Source organism: Oncorhynchus gorbuscha, linkage group LG17 (assembly GCF_021184085.1).
Source record: "Oncorhynchus gorbuscha isolate QuinsamMale2020 ecotype Even-year linkage group LG17, OgorEven_v1.0, whole genome shotgun sequence".
In the NCBI taxonomy this organism is placed as follows: domain Eukaryota; kingdom Metazoa; phylum Chordata; class Actinopteri; order Salmoniformes; family Salmonidae; genus Oncorhynchus; species Oncorhynchus gorbuscha.
In genome coordinates, this window is record NC_060189.1 from 34,393,657 (window position 1) to 34,417,943 (window position 24,287).

At 46.3% G+C, this 24,287-nt stretch overlaps 1 protein-coding gene across 1 annotated transcript in view; it reads left to right on the plus strand.

Annotated features, from left to right (window-relative positions):
* arhgap5 (Rho GTPase activating protein 5) overlaps positions 1-19,867 on the plus strand; it is a 42,332-nt gene extending 22,465 nt beyond the window's left edge. Inside the window, 4 exon segments of the mRNA XM_046307938.1 lie at positions 2,325-2,402; positions 4,082-4,213; positions 15,961-16,066; positions 17,622-19,867. Of these exon segments, the coding sequence (XP_046163894.1) occupies positions 2,325-2,402; positions 4,082-4,213; positions 15,961-16,066; positions 17,622-17,949 (644 nt within the window). The 3' untranslated portion in view covers positions 17,950-19,867.
* The last annotated feature ends 4,420 nt before the right edge of the window (positions 19,868-24,287 follow it).

Sequence of the window (24,287 nt, forward strand, 5' to 3'; positions counted from 1 at the left end):
GGTAAGTCTCTAAGAGCTTTGCACAGCTGGATGTGTACAATATTTGCACATTATTTTCTAAATTCTCCAAGCTCTGTCAAGTTGGTTGTTGATCATTGCTAGACAGACATTTTCAAGTCTTGCCATAGATTTTCAAGCAGATTTAAGTCAAAGCTCTAGCTTAGCCCCCAGGAACATGCAATGTCGTCTTGGTAAGCAACTCCATTGTATATTTGACCTTGTATTTTAGGTTATTGTTCTGCTGAAAGGTGAATTTGTCTCCCAGTGTCTATTAGAAAGCAGACTGAACCAGGTATTCCTCTAGGATTATGCCTGGACTTAGCTCTATTCCGTTTATTTTTATCATACAAAACTCACTAGTCCTTGTCGATGACAAGCATGCCCATAACATGATGCAGCCACCACCATGCTTGAAAATATGAAGAGTGGCGCTCAAGGATGTGTTGTTGGATTTGCCCCAAACATAACGCTTTGTACTCAGGAAAAAAGTACATTTCTTTGTTACATTTTTTTTGTTGCTGTTTTACTTTAGTGCCTTATTGCAAACATGTTGCATGTTTTGGAATATTTGTATATCATGTTAAACACTATTATTGCACACAGAGTGAATCCATGCAACTTATAATGTGATGCACAGTTTTACTCCTGATCTTATTTAGGCTTGCCATAACAAAGGGGTTGAATACCTACAGCGTTTCAATTTTAATGGATTTGTAAAAAAATGTTTAAAAACATAATTCCACTTTGACATTATGGTGTATTGTGTGTAGGCCAGTGACAGAATATCTAAATGTAAACCATTTTAAATTCAGGCTGTAACGTTAACATAACAAAATGTGGAAAAAGTCAAGGTGTGTGAATACTTTCTGAAGGGACTGGATGTAGAGCAAGTCATTAGACTGTGGTATTTAGCTTACCGCTGTCTTAGCATGCCTTCGGTCGCCTCTCAGAATAGATCCTAACTTACATTGAGTGGCTTTTTAAATGGCTTCTAATGGTGGTTACAGGAAACATTATCTACACATGAACGAATGGTAAGAGGAAATCAGAGCATAAGTCAGGAATGACAGCATTAAGAGGGAGTCAGTGTTACGCTCTATAAAATGGAAGCTCTTATCTCTATCTTATCATGCCATGGAAATGTCCTCTGTGCTGCTCTTGTGCAGCGTTTTCTGTGTGTGTGTGTAGCACGATTGTGTTCATGCTCCTGCCCTGCCTGTGAGCTTACATTCTGCTGACAGTGTCAGGAGGGGCCTGACTAGACTCACACACAAATTGCACAATGACCAATTGGGAAAGGAAATGAATACTTTCCATAAGACGTTAATGTCATAACTAAGCTAGGGCTGTGTCCCAAATGGCCCTATGGGTTCTGGTGCACTATATAGGGACTTTGGGACGGAGCCTAGTCAGTCCTGTGCAGTGTGTGATTCACCTGGACTGCCACCTGCCATTTATCTGGCTGCTGGTGAGCAAGAAATTCAGCTCCTACCTGTTCCTCTGCACCTGTACTGCTGTGCTACAGTATTATAGAGTATGAACCCAGTGTGTCATCACATCAGTCTCACCTTCGAGTGCTGTAAGAAAGGACCTGCTCTGACATGTTACAGCGTCTCAGGAATATATAAGCCCACGCTGTGTGTGTGAGTGGGAGCGCCCGGCTATAGTATAAACTGCCTCAGTGCTGCTGCTCAGTGTATGTGCTGCAAGGTCACACCCACTGCAGTTTGTCATTGCAGCGAGTACGGACAGAGCGCACATTTACTCCTTATACACACACACACCCACAGAGCTTGCATTATGCAGCTGATTAGATGCTCCCCAAGCCCTGTCCTCAGATCAGCTGGTGTGATCTGAGGACACCTGGCAAACTGATCAGGGTAGCCGCTAGGCTGCTTGTTGCTGCCTCCTCAAAGCATGGCCTCAGGATCCACAAGCTTTAACTGTGTCTGTTCCTTCCTCCTTGTCAACATACGCAGGTGTTTGTTTGTGTGTGTGTGTGTGTGTGTGTGTGTGTGTGTGTGTGTGTGTGTGTGTGTGTGTGTGTGTGTGTGTGTGTGTGTGTGTGTGTGTGTGTGTGTGTGTGTGTGTGTGTGTGTGTGTGTGTGTGTGTGTGTGTGTGTGTAAGATGGTTCAGCCATGCTTTATGTGGCTGTGTCTGCATTTATATTTTTCTCTGATCTGAAATCACTGCTGGAGGGAAAACCACTTTAAACTCCTACCCTTTTCCCAGTGGAAATCAAACTATGTTGATAGCAGGTCAGCCTAGTAGGCTGTTTTTTTGTACTTCATAATATCTCCAAATCTCTTATTTTGTCTTCCAGGACTTAATACAGAGGGCCTGTATCGTGTGAGTGGAAACAAGACCGATCAAGACAATATTCAGAAGCAGTTTGATCAAGGTAAAACACGTCTGCAACTGTCAACTGCTCTTACATTATTTTCTCTTTTAAAAGCTCATTTCCCCCTTATCGTCTTCAAAATATTCATAGATTTTTTCACGGATCCCTACGGAACTTTCATTACACACACCTCGCCCCTATTCCCAGTGAATTAGTAATTGTAAAAGTGTGTCCTTGGTTTACCATTTTCCTGTCCATTTAATGTTACAATGTCCATTGGTTCGTGTGAGTACCTGTGCTGTGTGTTTTGGGCTTTCGTGCCCCTGTGGATTGCGCAGATGATTACGGGTCTCGTCCCGTGTGTTATTTATTCAAGGTACCCGTAGTCTTTTTCTCTTGTTATTTATAAACTGAACACACATTTAAATCACACGGGTTCATTAAGATGTCAGAAGGAAAGGAATTGGTTGAGACAACCAATAATGACTGTTCCCAAGGACTTTAAATTTCCTTCCTAATTGTTTAAATTCAGCCACAAGCATTATGGATGTTTGTCCATGAAAGAGCTGGACTAGGTACAGTATTAGAGTGAATTACTGTGAATCAATGGGAGTCTTAAAACACACAGGGGAAGGCTGATTGTATTAACCTGCCAATTAGGGACGGATGGGGTATGTTGCATAATATGATTTAGAATAGATGTTGATATAGTCCCCACTCTGCTGCATAGAGATCTTTCTGCTCCCTTCTCTCGCTTGCTTGAAAAATACTGGTGTGTATATATGTGTGTGTGTGTGTATGTATATATATATATATATATGTATGTATGTATGTATATATATATATATGTATATATATATATATATGTATATATATATGTATGTATATGTATATATGACCTGGACCGGGTCAAATTGACTTGCACAAGCAATCAATTAATTGCATTTTTATTTTCTGTCTGGAATTGAATTACTGCATAGGCTCACCGGTTGGTTGTATTTCCCAGAGGGGAACGATGGCCATAGATTTAGTTTCTCCCATCTGTAGCCCCATTGTAAGACCCGTTTCCCTTTTTGTTTTCATCCATCTTTCAAATCCAATACTAGTCAATCTGAGCCATTGAGCTGTGCAAAGGGGCTGGGTGGAAAAAATCTTCCTTCCACTGAGTGGCCAAATGACTTCCTATCCATGAGACACAGTTTGCCCAAAAGAGACACTATGGGCATGAATCTGCCTGCTGGCCCGGAACCATTAGTCCTCCTTCCACCCGCTCTTCTTCTTCCTGTCTCACCCGCCCCTCTCTCTATTTCTCTTCCTCTCTCTCCTTCTTCTCTTCTCTCTTTCCACCACAGGAATTTGTGAATTAAGTGCATTTTTCTCCCTCTCTTGCCCTTTCTGCTGTCTGGGAGAGAGATCTACTCTGACAGCTGTCAGTTCACCTTAGGCCCTGTCCTGCCCTCACTAGCTCTTTCTCTCTCTCGGCCTCTTCCTCCTCTCACTACTCTTTTCTTATCTCACCCCCCTCTCTCCTCTCACTTCCTCCTGCTCTCTCTTACTCCTGCTCTCTCTTACTCCCCCGCTCTCCTTCACTCGCTCCCTCTCTCTAATAATAATAAAAAATAATAAGCATTAATACATATATATATATTTTTTCTAAAACCCAAAGACACTTTGTGAGTACTGTTAACTTTCTTCCCCTCACCAATCAAGCCATGTCCCTCTCTCTCTCCCCTCTGCAGACCACAGTGTGGACCTGATAGTGATGGACGTGGCTGTGAATGCTGTGGCGGGGGCTCTGAAGGCCTTCTTTGCTGACCTTCCTGATCCTCTCATCCCCTACATCCTGCACCCGGAGCTGGTGGAGGCAGCCAGTGAGTACTGTACTGTTAGTTACACACGCTGTCTGTCAGTCTGGAGAGCTGACCTGGGTTCAGATACTATTTTGTTTCTTTCAAATGCTTTTAGCTACGCTTGGTTGAGCTTGTCTAATTCAATACTCCCAAAAGTGGCAGAGCAAACCCCGCCAATCTGGCACTCTCAGGCAGGCTAAATTAAATGTGATTCAAAGAAAACAAATCTTATATCAACCCATGTCTGGTCTGTAGGGTCCAGTGTCCTAACTCAGTAACTAACAGCTGTGGGGAGGGTTGACACCCAGCACCTCAGCCCTCTTCCCCTCAAATCACAGCCAGCAGCAAGAGAAGACGAGGTCAGCCAGTTCTTTCTCTCTCTCTCTTGCTCGATGGGTCTTAACAGTACCCCAGTTTTTCTTTTTGTCCTGCTCAGTTCATTGTGTCGTTTATTTTACTGTCACATTTCAGGTGCAGCCTGTTCTGTTTTTGAACCTCAAGTGTACTTTAGCTGGTAGAATGTAGCAACGCTTCATGGTGTTGGATGTTTGCCAGGAAGAGTGATGGTGCTATATTCCACAGTTTATAACTGCAAGCAGATGTGAAGGAAACTTAGTTTTACCCCGTGGCTTATATGCTTTATATTACGTCTCAGGCAGTGTTTCTCCTACCATTATACACTGAGTGTACAAAACCTACTCTTTCCATGACATAGCGTTCACCTGGATTCACCTGGTCAGCCTATGATCCCTTATTGATGTAACTTGTTAAATCCACTTCAATCAGTGTAGATGAAGGGGAGGAGACAGCGGCAGGCCAGTGGTCGAAAACGGTCATTGATGAAAGAAAAGGAGGCTGCCACGAATTGTTCAGAACAACAGACGGGCTACAGTTGAACTGCCAGTCCAGTACAACATTGGTGCCCAATGACTCATAAAAGAATGCACAATTCGTCGTACCTTGACACGAATGGGGTATGGCAGCTGACGACCTTACAGAGTTCCACTACTTTGAGCAAAAAACAAGAAACTGCAGTTGCAGTGGGCTAAAGGAACGAAAACGCTTGACACTGGAAAATTGAAAAAACATTGCCTGGTCGGTTGAATCCCAGTTCCTGCTGTTTCACGCTGATGGGAGGACTAGGGTGTGGAGAACCACATGAGTACATGCATCCATCATGCTGCATGTCAACATTGCAGGCTGGTGGTGTGGTGGGATGTGTTTTCATGGCACACATTGGGCCCCTTGATAAAAGTAGAGCAATAATTAAATGCCACAGGATATCCGAACAACATTGCCAATTAGGTGCATCCCTTCATGGCAGTGTATCCATTTGCAAATGTATTTTATCTGCAGGATAATGCCCCATGCCACAAGGCTAGGATTGTCTAGGAATGGTTCCACGACAGTGAATTCAGCTTAGGGCAGTGGCCTGCCCAGTCACCAGATCTCAATCCAGTTGAGCATCTGTGGGATGAGATGGAACAAGCTATTTGGAGTAGAGATCTACTACCAGCCAACTTGACACAACTGTTGGAAGCATTGGAGTCATTGTGCAAGGCTTTCGACACCTTGTAGAATACATGCCCCGACGAATAGAGGCTGTTCTGAGGGTAAAATGGGTGCAACTCAGTATTAGGAAGGTGTTCCTAATGTTTTGTACACTCAACATATATTAGGATTACATCTGTCCCTTCCTGTCCCATCTAAAAACTTTTGGTGCCTTCAGTTGAACATTTTGGTTGAAGATGCATTAAATGTTGATTTGGGGACATTTGCGGCTCTTTTGCAAAATTATCAAGGTGTAAAACTGGTGCCAGGGCAGGGTATTTCAATACATTCGCAATATCATCTGCTTACCATGTGTATGTGACCAATTAAATTTGATTTGGTAGGGCAGGTCTGTGCCTCTTGAAGCACTAGTTGGTGAGTGGATGTGGTTTCCTCCATGCCCCTCATAGTGTCTCCCTTAGTACCATCCAGCCACCTTCTCCTCTCATAAAGTCAGCTGGAAGGAAAGCAAGAGATAAATAAGAGATGCTGCTGAGATACTCGCCCTTTCCTGTCAGTACAAACCGCTCACTTTCTCTCTGAATGGATGTATACACACTTGTAGTTCTACAGCAGAAACACTGAGACATGCCTGCATTAATATTCCAACCCCAGTTATAATTCACACCTTTAAGTCGCATCACACTCAGCTCACAGCCGTCTTCCTGAAAGACGAATTCCTGCCCAAGGATGCCAAAAGATTTTCATGCATCTGCATTATTTCCCCCCCTGCCTGGTTGTCTCTGGGGGTGGCCCAAATGGCATCCTAGTCTCTATATAGTGCACTACTTTTGATGGGCCCTGGTCAAAAGTAGTGCACTAAATAGGGAATAGGGTGCCATTTGGGCCGTATACTGTGTCTTGCTGTAGGATATCATCCTTGCTTGAGTCATCTAATCCTGGGCCTGCAGTAATGTATTACTGATCACTGTTGAAACCAACCCAGCAGCCTCCTTCCTCACTGTCTGTCTCGCTGCTGCAGATTAATGTCCCAGAAATAGGTCCCCTCCCTCCCTCCCTCCCTCCAGGGGAGAGGAGAGGGAGGGAGGAGAGAGATAGAGGCCATTGGTTGGTTTCAATGAGGGGGGGGGGTGGAAGTAGACATTCCTGGAGCTTGTCTCTCGGGGTTTGAGCAGCTCTGCAGAACTGAGCATTTCTGTCATGTTTGTCATTTATTGTCATGTCTTGTCCCTGTGCTCCCCATGCTATTCGTTTCCCTCTGCTGGTCTTGTTTGGTTCTATCCTTCTCTCTCCCCCTCCCTCTCTCACTCTCTCGCTCTCTCTTCTCTCTGTCGTTCCGTTCCTGCTCCCAGCTGTTCCTATTCCCCTAATCATCATTTAGTCTTCCCACACCTGTTCCCGATCCTTTCCCCTGATTAGACTCCCTATTTATTCCTTTGTGATCCGTTCCTGTTCCGTCGGTTCCTCGTATTGTATTCACCATGTTGTGATTGCGTTTCGCCCTGTCCTGTCGTGTTTTTTGCCGTGATTGTGTATCACCCTGTCCTGTCGTGTTTTGTGCCTTCATCAGACGCTGCGTGTGAGCAGGTGTCTCAGTCGACTACGGCCTGCGCCTACCCGAAGCGACCTGCAGTCTGTGGCCGCTTCTCCAGTTGTTTTCCCCTCTACAAATCTAGAGGATGTCAGTTATTCCGTTTTGAACATTATTAAACTCTGTTTCTGTTAAGTCGCTTTTGGGTCCTCTTTTACCTGCATGACAGAAGGAACCGACCAAGGAATGGACCCAGCGACTTCAGACGCTCGTTACACTGCCGTCGAGTTCCAAGGAGCCATGCTCGGCAGACACGAGCAGGAATTGTCTGCTGCTCGCCATGCCGTGGAGAACCTGGCCGCTCAGGTTTCCGACCTCTCTGGACAGTTCCAGAGTCTACGTCTCGTGCCACCTGTTACTCCCTGGCCTGCCGAGCCTCCAGAACCCAGGGTTAATAACCCACCTTGCTACTCCGGGCAGCCCACTGAGTGCCGCTCCTTTCTCACGCAGTGTGAGATTGTGTTCTCTCTCCAACCCCACACATACTCTAGAGAGAGAGCTCGGGTTGCTTACGTCATTTCACTCCTTACTGGCCGGGCTCGAGAATGGGGCACAGCTATCTGGGAGGCAAGGGCTGATTGCTCTAACAGATTCCAGAACTTTAAAGAGGAGATGATTCGGGTTTTTGACCGTTCAGTTTTTGGTGAGGAGGCTTCTAGGGCCCTGGCTTCCTTATGCCAAGGTGAACGGTCCATAACGGATTATTCCATTGAGTTTCGCACTCTTGCTGCCTCTAGTGAGTGGAACGAGCCGGCGCTGCTCGCTCGTTTTCTGGAGGGACTCCACGCAGCGGTTAAGGATGAGATTCTCTCCCGGGAGGTTCCTTCAGATGTGGACTCTTTGATTGCTCTCGCCATCCGCATAGAACGACGGGTAGATCTTTCACCGGGCTCGTGGAAGAGAGCTCGCATCAACGGTGTTTCCCTGCTCCGCATCGCAACCATCTCCCTCCTCTGGCTTTGAGACTGAGCCCATGCAGCTGGGAGGGATTCGCATCTCGAATAAGGAGAGGGAACAGAGGATCACCAACCGCCTGTGCCTCTATTTTGCGGAGTTGCTGGACATTTTGTTATTTCATGTCCAGTAAGAGGCCAGAGCCCATCAGTAAGCGGAGGGCTACTGGTGAGCGCTACTACTCAGGTCCCTTCATCTAGATCTTGTACTACTATGTCGGTCCATCTACGCTGGACCGGTTCGGGTGCTACATGCAGTGCTTTGATTGACTCTGGGGCTGAGGGTTGTTTCATGGACGAAGCATGGGCTCGGAAACATAACATTCCTTTCAGACCGTTAGACAGGCCTACGCCCATGTTTGCCTTAGATGGTAGTCATCTTCCCAGTATCAAATTTGAGACACTACCTTTAACTCTCACAGTATCTGGTAACCACAGTGAGACTATGTCTTTTTTGATTTTCCGTTCACCGTTTACACCTGTTGTTTTGGGTCACCCCTGGCTTGTATGTCATAATCCTTCTATTAATTGGTCTAGTAATTCTATCCTATCCTGGAACGTTTCTTGTCATGTGAAGTGTTTAATGTCTGCCATCCCTCCCATTTCTTCTGTCCCTACTTCTCAGGAGGAACCTGGCGATTTGACAGGAGTGCCGGAGGAATATCATGATCTGCGCACGGTCTTCAGTCGGTCCCGAGCCAACTCCCTTCCTCCTCACCGGTCGTATGATTGTAGTATTGATCTCCTTCCGGGGACCACTCCTCCTCGAGGTAGACTATACTCTCTGTCGGCTCCCGAACGTAAGGCTCTCGAGGATTATTTGTCTGTGTCTCTTGACGCCGGTACCATAGTGCCTTCTTCTCTCCGGCCGGGGCGGGGTTCTTTTTGTTAAGAAGAAGGACGGTACTCTGCGCCCCTGCGTGGATTATCGAGGGCTGAATGACATAACGGTTAAGAATCGTTATCCGCTTCCCCTTATGTCATCAGCCTTCGAGATTCTGCAGGGAGCCAGGTGCTTTACTAAGTTGGACCTTCGTAACGCTTACCATCTCGTGCGCATCAGAGAGGGGGACGAGTGGAAAACGGCGTTTAATACTCCGTTAGGGCATTTTGAGTACCGGGTTCTGCCGTTCGGTCTCGCCAATGCGCCAGCTGTTTTTCAGGCATTAGTTAATGATGTTCTGAGAGACATGCTGAACATTTTTGTTTTTGTCTATCTTGACGATATCCTGATTTTTTCTCCGTCACTCGAGATTCATGTTCAGCACGTTCGACGTGTTCTACAGCGCCTTTTAGAGAATTGTCTCTACGTAAAGGCTGAGAAGTGCTCTTTTCATGTCTCCTCCGTTACTTTTCTCGGTTCCGTTATTTCCGCTGAAGGCATTCAGATGGATTCCGCTAAGGTCCAAGCTGTCAGTGATTGGCCCGTTCCAAGGTCACGTGTCGAGTTGCAGCGCTTTTTAGGTTTCGCTAATTTCTATCGGCGTTTCATTCGTAATTTCGGTCAAGTTGCTGCCCCTCTCACAGCTCTTACTTCTGTCAAGACGTGTTTTAAGTGGTCCGGTTCCGCCCAGGGAGCTTTTGATCTTCTAAAAGAACGTTTTACGTCCGCTCCTATCCTCGTTACTCCTGACGTCACTAGACAATTCATTGTCGAGGTTGACGCTTCAGAGGTAGGCGTGGGAGCCATTCTATCCCAGCGCTTCCAGTCTGACGATAAGGTTCATCCTTGCGCTTATTTTTCTCATCGCCTGTCGCCATCTGAGCGCAACTATGATGTGGGTAACCGTGAACTGCTCGCCATCCGCTTAGCCCTAGGCGAATGGCGACAGTGGTTGGAGGGGCGACCGTTCCTTTTGTCGTTTGGACAGACCATAAGAACCTTGAGTACATCCGTTCTGCCAAACGACTTAATGCCCGTCAAGCTCGTTGGGCGTTGTTTTTCGCTCGTTTCGAGTTTGTGATTTCTTACCGTCCGGGTAGCAAGAACACCAAGCCTGATGCCTTATCCCGTCTGTTTAGTTCTTCTGTGGCTTCTACTGATCCCGAGGGGATTCTTCCTTATGGGCGTGTTGTCGGGTTAACAGTCTGGGGAATTGAAAGACAGGTTAAGCAAGCACTCACGCACACTGCGCCGCCGCGCGCTTGTCCTAGTAACCTCCTTTTCGTTCCTGTTTCCACTCGTCTGGCTGTTCTTCAGTGGGCTCACTCTGCCAAGTTAGCGGGTCATCCCGGTGTTCGAGGCACTCTTGCGTCTATTCGCCAGCGCTTTTGGTGGCCGACTCAGGAGCGTGACACGCGCCGTTTCGTGGCTGCCTGTTCGGACTGCGCGCAGACTAAGTCGGGTAACTCCCCTCCTGCCGGTCGTCTCAGACCGCTCCCCATTCCTTCTCGACCATGGTCTCACATTGCCTTAGACTTCATTACCGGTCTGCCTTTGTCTGCGGGGAAGACTGTGATTCTGACGGTTGTCGATAGGTTCTCTAAGGCGGCACATTTCATTCCCCTCGCTAAACTTCCTTCCGCTAAGGAGACGGCACAAATCATTATTGAGAATGTATTCAGAATTCATGGCCTCCCGTTAGACGCCGTTTCAGACAGAGGTCCGCAATTCACGTCACAGTTTTGGAGGGAGTTCTGTCGTTTGATTGGTGCGTCCGTCAGTCTCTCTTCCGGGTTTCATCCCCAGTCTAACGGTCAAGCAGAGAGGGCCAATCAGACGATTGGTCGCATACTACGCAGCCTTTCTTTCAGAAACCCTGCGTCTTGGGCAGAACAGCTCCCCTGGGCAGAATACGCTCACAATTCGCTTCCTTCGTCTGCTACCGGGTTATCTCCGTTTCAGAGTAGTCTGGGTTACCAGCCTCCTCTGTTCTCATCCCAGCTTGCCGAGTCCAGCGTTCCCTCCGCTCAAGCGTTTGTCCAACGTTGTGAGCGCACCTGGAGGAGGGTGAGGTCTGCACTTTGCCGTTACAGGGCACAGACGGTGAGAGCCGCCAATAAACGCAGGATTAAGAGTCCAAGGTATTGTTGCGGCCAGAGAGTGTGGCTTTCCACTCGCAACCTTCCTCTTACGACAGCTTCTCGTAAGTTGACTCCGCGGTTCATTGGTCCGTTCCGTGTCTCCCAGGTCGTCAATCCTGTCGCTGTGCGACTGCTTCTTCCGCGACATCTTCGTCGCGTCCATCCTGTCTTCCATGTCTCCTGTGTTAAGCCCTTTCTTCGCACCCCCGTTCGTCTTCCCTCCCCCCTCCCGTCCTTGTCGAGAGCGCACCTATTTACAAGGTACATAAAATTATGGACATGCGTTCTCGGGGACGGGGTCACCAATACCTAGTGGATTGGGAGGGTTACGGTCCTGAGGAGAGGAGTTGGGTTCCGTCTCGGGACGTGCTGGACCGTTCGCTCATCGATGATTTCCTCCGTTGCCGCCAGGATTCCTCCTCGAGTGCGCCAGGAGGCGCTCGGTGAGTGGGGGTACTGTCATGTTTGTCATTTATTGTCATGTCTTGTCCCTGTGCTCCCCATGCTATTCGTTTCCCTCTGCTGGTCTTGTTTGGTTCTATCCTTCTCTCTCCCCCTCCCTCTCTCACTCTCTCGCTCTCTCTTCTCTCTGTCGTTCCGTTCCTGCTCCCAGCTGTTCCTATTCCCCTAATCATCATTTAGTCTTCCCACACCTGTTCCCGATCCTTTCCCTGATTAGACTCCCTATTTATTCCTTTGTGATCCGTTCCTGTTCCGTCGGTTCCTCGTATTGTATTCACCATGTTGTGATTGCGTTTCGCCCTGTCCTGTCGTGTTTTTTGCCGTGATTGTGTATCACCCTGTCCTGTCGTGTTTTGTGCCTTCATCAGACGCTGCGTGTGAGCAGGTGTCTCAGTCGACTACGGCCTGCGACCTGCAGTCTGTGGCCGCTTCTCCAGTTGTTTTCCCCTCTACAAATCTAGAGGATGTCAGTTATTCCGTTTTGAACATTATTAAACTCTGTTTCTGTTAAGTCGCTTTTGGGTCCTCTTTTACCTGCATGACAATTTCCCTCTTATAATTGTGCAAACAGCGTAATGTGGAGGTGTTTGGAGGACCTTCAAGTTTTGGTCTGGATCCCAAATAGCACCCTTTCCCCTATGTAGTGTACTACTTTTGACCAGGACCATAGGGTAGTAGTATCACTATATAGGGAATAGGGTGCCATTTGTTATGCAGCCTGTCTCAGTCCAGGCCAGCCTTGGTGCACCACTCTCAGTTCTGGGGCAAATAGCAAACACACTCATTCCTTTTGTGACATTCTGACTTAGGGATCTTAACGGTTAACCGCTAATTGGTTAGCCGCCAAAAAATACATTTGACCGGTCATGCTTTTCAGTCTAGGTTAATTTGCATAATTCAGTGGAATTAAATTGGCTCGTGTGAATTTTTGCTAGTCGTCATGCACACAGCATAGAGTCTAGTCTGAGGAGCGGAATGGCCTATCAGCTGTCAGACAGCGCGAGACCAGCTGGTACTGGAGTGAAACGTGCTTTTATAAGCCCAGTCATTGCGCAACAAATAACAGTTCTAAATGCAGTTGCGTGTTAAGACTTGTTTTGATGGCCATGATTAAAAAGAGCTACTATTTTTATTTCTCAATCTCAGCTCATAGTTAAAACACACTTCCCATTTGCCATCAGTGCATAGGCTATAGTCAGCAGGAGGCTGGTTATCAGCAGGTCACCCACCACTTTACAATGGGAACTTGAGACTGTATTAAATGTTTGAAACCTGAACTTAACTTCAAATAATGAGGAATGTCTTACCTTGCTTCAAAGCAGCCTAGTCCAAATCCAACCAGAGAAATGTGGAGGCAAGACTTCCTCATGCAATTAACCAGCATTTCGCTCCTGTTTTATTGGTTTTCATATCAACTTTGTTTTGTTGTCCAGAAGCCAAAGGCACCATCCTTGTCATATTAGCAGCCCATCCTAGTTGTTGCTATTAGATCAAATCAAATGTTATTTGTTACATGTGCCGAATACAACAGGTAGACCTTACAGTGAGTGAAATGCTTACTTTACAAGCCCTTAACCAACAATGCAGTTAAGAAAAATACCTAAAATGGTAAGAAATAAAAGTAACAAATAATTAAAGAGCAGCAGTAAAATAACAATAGCGAGGGCTACCGGTTAATTGAGGTAATATGTACATGTAGGTAGACATATTAAAGTGACTATGCATAGATAATAACAGAGGAGCAGCAGTGTAAAGGAGGGGGGGGGGCAATGCAAATAGTCTGGGGTAGCCATTTCATGAGATGTTCAGGAGTCTTATGGCTTGGGGGTAGAAGCTGTTTATAGAAGCCTTTTGGGCCTAGATTTGGTGCTCCGGTACCGCTTGCCGTGTGGTAGCAGAGAGAACAGTCTATGACTAGGGTGGCTGGAGTCTTTAACAATTTTTAGGGCCTTCCTCTGACACAGGCAGTGATGCAACTAGTCAGGATGCTCTCGATGGTGCAGCTGTAGAACCTTTTGAGGATCTGAGGACCCATGCCAAATATTTTCAGTCCCCTAAGGGGGAATAGGTTTTGTCGTGCCCTCTTCACGACTGTCTTGGTGTGCTTGGACCATGATAGTTTGTTGGTGATGTGGATGCCAAGGAACTTGAAGCTCTCAACCTGTTCCACTACAGCCCTGTCAATGAAAATGGGGGCGTGCTCGGTCCTCCTTTTCCTGTAGTCCACAATCATCTCCTTTGTCTTGATCATGTTGAGGAAGAGGTTGTTGTCCTTGCAAAACATGGTCAGGTCTTTGACCTCTTCCCTATAGGCTGTCTCGTCGTTGTCGGTGATGAGTCATGAGTGAACAGGGATTGCAGGAGGGGACTGAGCAAGCACCCTTGAGGGGCCCCTGTGTTGAGGATCAGCGTGGCAGATGTGTCGTTACCTACCTTTACCACCTGGGGGGCGGTCCGTCTGCCAGGAAGTCCAGGATTCAGTTGCAGAGGGAGGTGTTTAGTCCCAGGGTCCTTAGCTTAGTGATGAGCTTTGAGGGCACTATGGTGTTGAACACTGAGCTGTAGTCAATGAATAGCATTCTCACATAGGTGTTCCTTTTGTCCAGTTGTGAATGGGCAGCGTGGGGTGTTCATCTGTGGATCTGTTGGAGCGGTATGCAAATTAGAGTGGGTCTAGGGTTTCTGGGATAATGGTGTTGATGTGAGCCATGACCAACCTATCAACAGACGTGAGTGCTATGGGTCGGTAGTCATTTAGGCAGGTTACCTTAGTGTTCTTGGGCACAGGGACTATGGTGGTCTGCTTAAAACATGTTGGTATTACAGACTCAGACAGGGATAGATTGAAAATGTCAGTGAAGACACTTGCCAGTTGGTCAGCGCATGCTCGGAGTACATGTCCTGGTAATCCGTCTGGCCCTGCGGCCTTGTGAAAGTTGACCTGTTTAAAGGTCTTACTCACATCGGCTGCAAAGAGCGTGATCATACAGTCATCCGGAACAGCTAATGCTCTCATGCATGTTTCAGTGTTACTTACCTCGAAGCGAGTATTGAAGTCATGTAGCTCGTCTGATAGGCTTGTGTCACTGGGCAGCTCTCGGCTGTGCTTCCTTTTTGTAGTTTTAATAGTTTGCAAGCCCTGCCACATCCGACGAGCATCGGAGCCGGTGTAGTACTATTCTTTTCATTGATGGTTCGTCGGAGGGCGTTCTTATAAGCTTCCGGGTTAGAGTCCCACTCCTTGAAAGCGGCATGGCTTCTGGTTGGGGTATGTACGTACGGTCACTGTGGGGACGACAACATCAATGCACTTATTGATGAAGCCAGTGACTGATGGGGTGTACTCCTCAATGCCGTCTGAAGAATCCCGGAACATATTCCAGTCTGTGCTAGCAAAAAACAGTCCTGTAGCTTAGATCCCCCTCTTTGTACATTTCTCCCGGAGGTTTTCATCTCTGTCAGATGGAACCGCTCGCATTAGGTGTGCTGTTTATAACAGTGGTTTCCTGCTAATAGCATTTTGGCAAATTATTTTTATTGGCTGCTTCATTACAGCAGTTGCATGCTCAATAATAGTGTATAGCCTTTTGACTGGGAGACGATAGGCTTGCTGTTGTTGCATGTGTTCATGAAAAATGTCCGTTCCTTGTATGCATGCATAGTATTTTCTGTTGGTCACGTAATTTTACTGTTTGGAAAAAATGTAACTGTTTGTTGACCGGTTAATGAGGGTCGGTTAGTCAGCAGATTGACTGAAGATTGCATCCCTAGTTTTGACAGTATTGATTAGCTAAGTAGTCTCAGCCAGGTGACCTCCACAACAGTCCTGGGGTCAGAGTTTTTGACAGGTATATAAAGGTATATCAGAAATGTCTAATATTAGACTTTATGTTAAATGCTTTTTGAAAGGTTTGATATGCTAACGCATGGTTTGTCCCTACGTCTTTTATTACTTGGCAATATTACATGGGAGTTAGGCCTACTTATCTAAGATAGTGCTGCTATTATTAAACAGATGGTGACAAGATAATCACTGAGACATTGTGCCCCCAGATGATACCGACAATGCTGTATCTGCTTAAGGCCCTAGCTAGTGTTTTAGTGTGTTTGTTGTGTGGGTGGTTTTTGGCAGCCCCGTCGCCTTTGTGCTATTCCTTCTCTTTTTTTCTTCTCCCATGCGAGAAGGAATTAGTAAAAAGCTAACTCTGTTCTCCTCCTCCTTTCAGAAATTGTGGACCACATAGAAAGACTTCAAGTGCTGAAAGAAATAGTGAGGAAGTTCCCTGCCGTGAACTACGAGGTGTTTAAATACGTCATCACTCATCTGAACAGGTAAGGAGACAACGCTGTGAAACTGGATCAGAAAGTGTCTCAGGTTGCCTTCAACTGACTGATACTGGGTGGAATCTGAAGTAAGCTGTGAAGTATACACCATGTTAGTTACGTGACAGTAATCATGAAAACAACCAAGTCATACAGTCATGTAGTTGGACTGAGTCGTGTTCAGTGGGGAGAATTTAATTTGAAACTGAGAGATGTTCAATCTCTGTTTTCCTTTGTGATACACTATATGACCAAAGGTATGTGGACGGACACCTGCTCGTCGAACATCTCATTCAAAAATAAAGGGCATTAATATGGAGTTGGTCCTCCCTCTGCTGCTATAACAGCTTCCTCTCATCTGGGAAGGCTTTCCACTAGATGTTGGAATATTGCTGTGTGGACTTGCTTCCATTCAGCCACAACAGCATTAGTGAGGTCAGGCATTGATATTGCGTGATTAGGCCTGGCTCGGCGTTGGCGTTCCAATTCATCCCAAAGGTGTTCAATGGGGTTGACGTCTGGGCTCTGTGAAGGCCAGTCAAGTTCTTCCACATCGATCTCGACAAACCATTTCTGTATGGACCTCGCTTTGTGAATGGGGGTATTGTCATGCTGAAACAGGAAAGTGCCTTCCCCAAACCATTCCCACAAAGTTGGAAGCACAGAATCGCCTAGAATGTCATTGTATGCTGTAGCGTTAAGATTTCCCTTCACTGGCACGAAGAGGTCTAGACCGAACCATGAATAACAACCCCAGACCATTAATTCTCATCCACCAAACGTTACTGTTGCCATTATGCATTGGGGCAGGTAGCGTTCTCCTGGCATCCGCCAAACCCAGATTCGTGAAGCATGATTCATCACTCCAGAGAACGTGTTTACACTGCTACAGAGTCCAATGGCGGCGAGCTTTACACCTCTCCAGATGATGCTTGGCATTGCGCATAATGATCTTAGGCTTGAGTGCAGCTGCTCGGCCATGGAAACCCATTTCGTGAAACTCCCGACGAACAGTTCTTGTGCTGACGTTGCTACCAGAGGCAGTTTGGAACTCGGTTGTGAGTGTTGCAACCAAGGACAGACGATTTGTACGCTCTTCAGCACTCGAAAGGTCACGTTCCGTGAGTTGTGGCTTTTGTGGCCTAACTCTTCATGGTTGAGCCGTTGTTGCTCCTAGACGTTTCCATTTCACAATAACAGCACTTGCAGTTGACTGGGGCAGATCTAGCAGGGCAGAAATTTGACAACTGACTTGTTGGAAAGGTGGCATCCTATGTCGGTGCCACGTTGAAAGTCACAGAGCTCTTCAGTACGGCCTTTCTACTACCAATATTTGTCTATGGAGATTGCACGGCTGTGTGCTTAATTTTAAATACCTATCGGCAACGTGTGTAGCTGAAATAGCCGAATCCACTCATTTGAAGCGGTGTTGACATACTTTTGTATATATTGTTCCCGGAGACCTGGGTTCACTTCTCTGTATCCCACTCTAATTCTGTACCTATGTAAATCAAGTACAACATAAGTAAGGTTGGAATAAATCAATGAAATTGTGTTTCCCCAGGGTGAGCCAGCAGAGTAAGACTACCCTGATGACGGCCGACAATCTATCCATCTGCTTCTGGCCCACATTGATGCGTCCCGACTTTGAGAACAAGGACACACTCTCAACCACCAAGCTCAACCAGTCGGTCATCGAGTCCTTCATCCAGCAGAGCCACTACTTTTTCTACGGTGGAGACATCCAGGAGAGCTCCAGCACCGAGAGCACCCCACCACCCCATCACTGTCACAGCATGGTGGAGGCCCTGCTGCCCCTGCAGCTGCCCCCTCCTCTCCAGCCCCAACAGATCCAGCACAGTATGTCCTTGCAGCCTGACCCACTCATATAGACCCCCCAGAGCCCAGGCTCCAATACCCAAGGCCTCGAGCCCCAGGATCGGAGGACCCAGGTGGGGTAGGGAGTAGGCTTGGCTGGGAGTGGTGCTGCTTGGTGGGGTTGCATGGGGTGACGTGTCCTCCCTTCCCCCTCTCTATGGAGTCCCCCTGACTACAAAACAACCACATTACATTATCACCTTTATTTTCTGCTCCCTTTGACTGACTGGATTCAGGGGTGACTAACTGATATAGCTATCCCCCAGGAATAAATAAAAAAAATAGCATTTTTCTTCTTTCAGTGCCGTACCTTTACCCGGTTTCAGACAGATATGACATTGAGGGTTGAGATGGTCCACCCGTTACTCTGGTGATGAACACCTACCTTAATAAAGACACTATGCCTCCAGGAGAGGGGGGGCACAAACATGTGATGCGGAAATGATTTGTTCAACTCTACACCTTGAAAAATATGAGGAAAATATATTTATGATAGTTGTTTTTTTGTTTTTGTTTATTCGATTAAAAAAGAAAGTCTGACTGTCAAAAACCCTCCATTCATTCAAGTGAACTTGACATTACATGATGCACAATCTGTTATAATGCTTCTACCAGTGTAGACATTTAGCCATGATGATGATGGATTCTTGTTTTTTTAGCAGTATGATTTTTGTTTTTAAAGGGATCGAGGGAAAGAAAGACAGTGAAAGTTAGCAGCCTGGTGCTGTGGTCTTTGTCTCTCACCCGGCTCTCAATGCCTCGTAGGGGACTCTACGTGAAAGACTGACGGTGTCACTGATGCTGTACTGCACCAGGCTGGGACATAACAGACAGGCAGACAGACTGCCTGGCCTCCTCTCTTTCTCCTATTGGAGCAGAACTCATGCAATTCCTGAAGCTTATGAAGGGAGCATCCCACTACTAGAACCCTAATGGCACATCTCTGCGTTAACTCTGAAACAAACGCATTACAAAGCAGTCTGGGGTCTTTTTCTTGTTCTGTTCTTTTCTACGTACGTTTTTGTTTGTTTAATTGATTGAATTTCTCCGTGGTGGTGCTTCCCCCCGAAAAGAGACATTTGTGTTGTTCTTCTGTTTGTTGAAAAAAATGTGCATGTCTTTTTTGTCACTTAAAAATGACGATGAACGATTAAAAAAAGAAAAAAGACTGAACTTACAACTCAAGATTAACAGTTTTCATTCAGATCATATTTTTTATCTAACTTGATTGAGGGAACATTGAAACGGGGGTCAAATTGTATGTATTGTTCATTCATTATTTTTGTCATGCAAAGATGTCAATTCTTAATATCATATTTTGGTTATATGTCTAATTGTTTCTCTTAAATAAGGGGGAAAGTATATATATTTATCAGCAAATAAGATTGCTGATATAGCAAAATACCATGGGGTACTGAAATTCTGTATAATCTTGTAAAACCTACTATAATCAGATTTCTTTGTTATGATAAACAAACATTTTGGGTTAGATTAATTGTACTTAATTCCCTTCATTTTATGAACACAGACTCATTGCTTCTTTGTAGATGGTACTGCATTTTGTTTTGCTGTAAGTAAAAGATGCTGCTTAGAAAGTTCTGGAAAAGTTTAAGTTTTGTGATGGAGTGAAACAGATTGACAGATAGAAGACATCTTCAAGACTATGCCTGTGACTGAAATGGCACACTATTCCCTACGTCGTGCACAAATTTTCACTAGAGCCCTGTGGACGCTGGTCAAAAGAAGTGCACTATATAGGGAAGAGGGTGCCATTTCAGACGCATTCGATTATTATTGTTATTTTTCTCTATAGAGACACTCCAGATCTGGGGTTGGGGAGAGAAGGGATGGCGTAAAGAAGTGTGAAGCAGCTGCTAGGTAGAATATACCTTTTGTGTAGTTTCAATAAAAAGCAACTTTATTTGTTCATAAGATCTGCCTCATTCAAGCCAGTGTACAAACTCTTAAGATTTTAACATCTGCTATGTATTATAGTAAATAAATGATTTTGAGAGAAAAAAAAATCAAGAGTTTTGTTTCATTTTTTCCCACCTTAAGTCTAAATTGTGTTGAAATATACTCTTATGTTTCTAATACAGCTGGGAATATTATTACAGGGTTTGGTCAGTGCTGGACTGACATGCTAATAGAATGAAGGTCATATTTGGTAGCTGAAGACCAATGCAACACAATCAACATGTGACAGGACTGGAGTCATATTCATTTACTCTTCAAGCTGATATCTGTTTACTGCAGATCCTGCTTTGAGTGTCAGTGAGTATTGAGTTCAGCCTAATTAATTTGATGTCCCGGTCACACATCTCCCCAGGTGAGAAGTGATGAAAGTACACCACCTAGTGGGGAAACATCCTAGCAGCAACATGAAAATATGTTTTTTACTTATCTCCACAGCAGTCTGAACTGTAGCTACTATTGTGCCCCTACAGTCTCCCTCCCTCCACTTCTCCACAACAGTCTGAACTGTAGCTACTATTGTGCCCCTACCGTCTCCCTCCACTTCTCCACAGCAGTCTGAACTGTAGCTACTATTGTGCCCCTACAGTCTCCCTCCCTCCACTTCTCCACAACAGTCTGAACTGTAGCTACTATTGTGCCCCTACAGTCTCCCTCCCTCCACTTCTCCACAACAGTCTGAACTGTAGCTACTATTGTGCCCCTACAGTCTCCCTCCCTCCACTTCTCCACAGCAGTCTGAACTGTAGCTACTATTGTGCCCCCTACAGTCTCCCTCCACTTCTCCACAGCAGTCTGAACTGTAGCTACTATTGTGCCCCTACAGTCTCCCTCCACTTCTCCACAAGAGTCTGAACTGTAGCTACTATTGTGCCCCTTCAGTCTCCCTCCCTCCACTTCTCCACAACAGTCTGAACTGTAGCTACTATTGTGCCCCCTACAGTCTCCCTCCCTCCACTTCTCCACAACAGTCTGAACTGTAGCTACTATTGTGCCCCCTACAGTCTCCCTCCCTCCACTTCTCCACAGCAGTCTGAACTGTAGCTACTATTGTGCCCCTACAGTCTCCCTCCACAACAGTCTGAACTGTAGCTACTATTGTGCCCCTACAGTCTCCCTCCCTCCACTTCTCCACAGCAGTCTGAACTGTAGCTACTATTGTGCCCCTACAGTCTCCCTCCACAACAGTCTGAACTGTAGCTACTATTGTGCCCCCTACAGTCTCCCTCCCTCCACTTCTCCACAGCAGTCTGAACTGTAGCTACTATTGTGCCCCTACAGTCTCCCTCCACTTCTCCACAACAGTCTGAACTGTAGCTACTATTGTGCCCCCTACAGTCTCCCTCCCTCCGCTTCTCCACAGCAGTCTGAACTGTAGCTACTATTGTGCCCCCTACAGTCTCCCTCCACAACAGTCTGAACTGTAGCTACTATTGTGCCCCCTACAGTCTCCCTCCCTCCACTTCTCCACAACAGTCTGAACTGTAGCTACTATTGTGCCCCCTACAGTCTCCCTCCCTCCGCTTCTCCACAGCAGTCTGAACTGTAGCTACTATTGTGCCCCTACAGTCTCCCTCCCTCCACTTCTCCACAGCAGTCTGAACTGTAGCTACTATTGTGCCCCTACAGTCTCCCTCCCTCCACTTCTCCACAACAGTCTGAACTGTAGCTACTATTGTGCCCCTACAGTCTCCCTCCCTCCACTTCTCCACAGCAGTCTGAACTGTACCTACTATTGTGCCCCTACAGTCTCCCTCCACTTCTCCACAACAGTCTGAACTGTAGCTACTATTGTGCCCCCTACAGTCTCCCTCCCTCCGCTTCTCCACAGCAGTTTGAACTGTAGCTACTATTGTGCCCCCTACAGTCTCCCTCCACAACAGTCTGAACTGTAGCTACTATTGTGCCCCCTACAGTCTCCCTCCACTTCTCCACAAGAGTCTGAACTGTAGCTACTATTGTGCCCCTTCAGTCTCCCTCCCTCCACTTCTCAACAACAGTCTGAACTGTAGCTACTATTGTGCCCCTACAGTCTCCCTCCACAACAGTCTGAACTGTAGCTACTATTGTGCCCCCTACAGTCTCCCTCCCTCCACTTCTCCACAGCAGTCTGAACTGTAGCTACTATTGTGCCCCTACAGTCTCCCTCCACAACAGTCTGAACTGTAGCTACTATTGTGCCCCCTACAGTCTCCCTCCCTCCGCTTCTCCACAGCAGTCTGAACTGTAGCTACTATTGTGCCCCCTACAGTCTCCCTCCACAACAGTCTGAACTGTAGCTACTATTGTGCCCCCTACAGTCTCCCTCCCTCCACTTCTCCACAACAGTCTGAACTGTAGCTACTATTGTGCCCCTACAGTCTCCCTCCACTTCTCCACAAGAGTCTGAACTGTAGCTACTATTGTGCCCCTTCAGTCTCCCTCCCTCCACTTCTCCACAACAGTCTGAACTGTAGCTACTATTGTGCCCCCTACAGTCTCCCTCCCTCCACTTCTCCACAACAGTCTGAACTGTAGCTACTATTGTGCCCCTACAGTCTCCCTCCACAACAGTCTGAACTGTAGCTACTATTGTGCCCCCTACAGTCTCCCTCCCTCCACTTCTCCACAGCAGTCTGAACTGTAGCTACTATTGTGCCCCTACAGTCTCCCTCCACAACAGTCTGAACTGTAGCTACTATTGTGCCCCCTACAGTCTCCCTCCCTCCACTTCTCCACAGCAGTCTGAACTGTAGCTACTATTGTGCCCCTACAGTCTCCCTCCACTTCTCCACAACAGTCTGAACTGTAGCTACTATTGTGCCCCCTACAGTCTCCCTCCCTCCGCTTCTCCACAGCAGTCTGAACTGTAGCTACTATTGTGCCCCCTACAGTCTCCCTCCACAACAGTCTGAACTGTAGCTACTATTGTGCCCCCTACAGTCTCCCTCCCTCCACTTCTCCACAACAGTCTGAACTGTAGCTACTATTGTGCCCCCTACAGTCTCCCTCCCTCCGCTTCTCCACAGCAGTCTGAACTGTAGCTACTATTGTGCCCCCTACAGTCTCCCTCCACAACAGTCTGAACTGTAGCTACTATTGTGCCCCCTACAGTCTCCCTCCCTCCACTTCTCCACAGCAGTCTGAACTGTAGCTACTATTGTGCCCCCCACAGTCTCCCTCCACTTCTCCACAGCAGTCTGAACTGTAGCTACTGTTGTGCCCCCTACAGTCTCCCTCCCTCCACTTCTCCACAACAGTCTGAACTGTAGCTACTATTGTGCCCCCTACAGTCTCCCTCCACTTCTCCACAACAGTCTGAACTCTAGCTACTATTGTGCCCCCTACAGTCTTCCTCCACTTCTCCACAACAGTCTTCCAAATAAGCTTGCAATGAAATTTCCACTTACAATCGTCCACTCTCCTCTCCTTAGCAGTCGTCACTTCCGGTTCTCGTTCCAGTCTTAGTTGAATATTACAATTTACAATCAAGGTATAGACACGTATAACGCCTCGTAAGGGAGGAAGAGGCAAAGCGAGGGATTCTCCAAAAGGGTTCAGCTGCGACATCATCTCTCAGAGCAGTCATCCCTCAGGGTCTCTATGCTGCCACCTACTGATATGTCATCTCTCAGAGCAGTCATCCCTCAGGGTCTCTATGCTGCCACCTACTGATATGTCATCTCTCAGAGCAGTCATCCCTCCGGGTTTCTATGCTGCCACCCTATTGGCACACCTCAGAAAAGCATAGGAATTATTGGAATTCTACAGTATTTCATTTTATTGTTTCAAGGACAAAATTACATGTTTTTAAGTATTTTTTTTGTTGTTGTTATAGTGGTGGACAGTAACATTAGCGCTTTCTCAAAATTATCCTTTAAAGAAAAAACATGTAGATATGTTTTTTTATGTTTAGCTCACATAATATAGTTTAAAGTATACATTAAGGTGTCTGTAATACAATAAATGTGGCAAAAACAAATGTAGAATTTAATAAATGCATTTCTATAGCTTCCAAAATACTTCTACAATGGTGAGGTGTCAAGATGGAGGCGCCGGGGCTTCAAAACAGTGAGCACTTTGAGCTATGAAAAACGAAGCAAAATTGTAGTACGTTTGCTGTTTTAATTCTAATGAGAGAAGTGTAAGAAAGGCACAGTGCATACCAGCTATAACATTTCTAATGTGCAGTTGACAATCCTTTTTCAGTCTTTATCGAGTGCGTGACAAGTTTTAAATACCGGCTAGCAGTAGTCCTACATATGCAACATGAACCTTAGGGTACAACAAGCAGGTCAATGGATTTAGACTTGTGTCCAAGTGCAGGTAAGGATGGTTGATACGAAATGTTACAGTTATAAAATGCAAATATGTTACAGGAATAAAATGCAATTATACA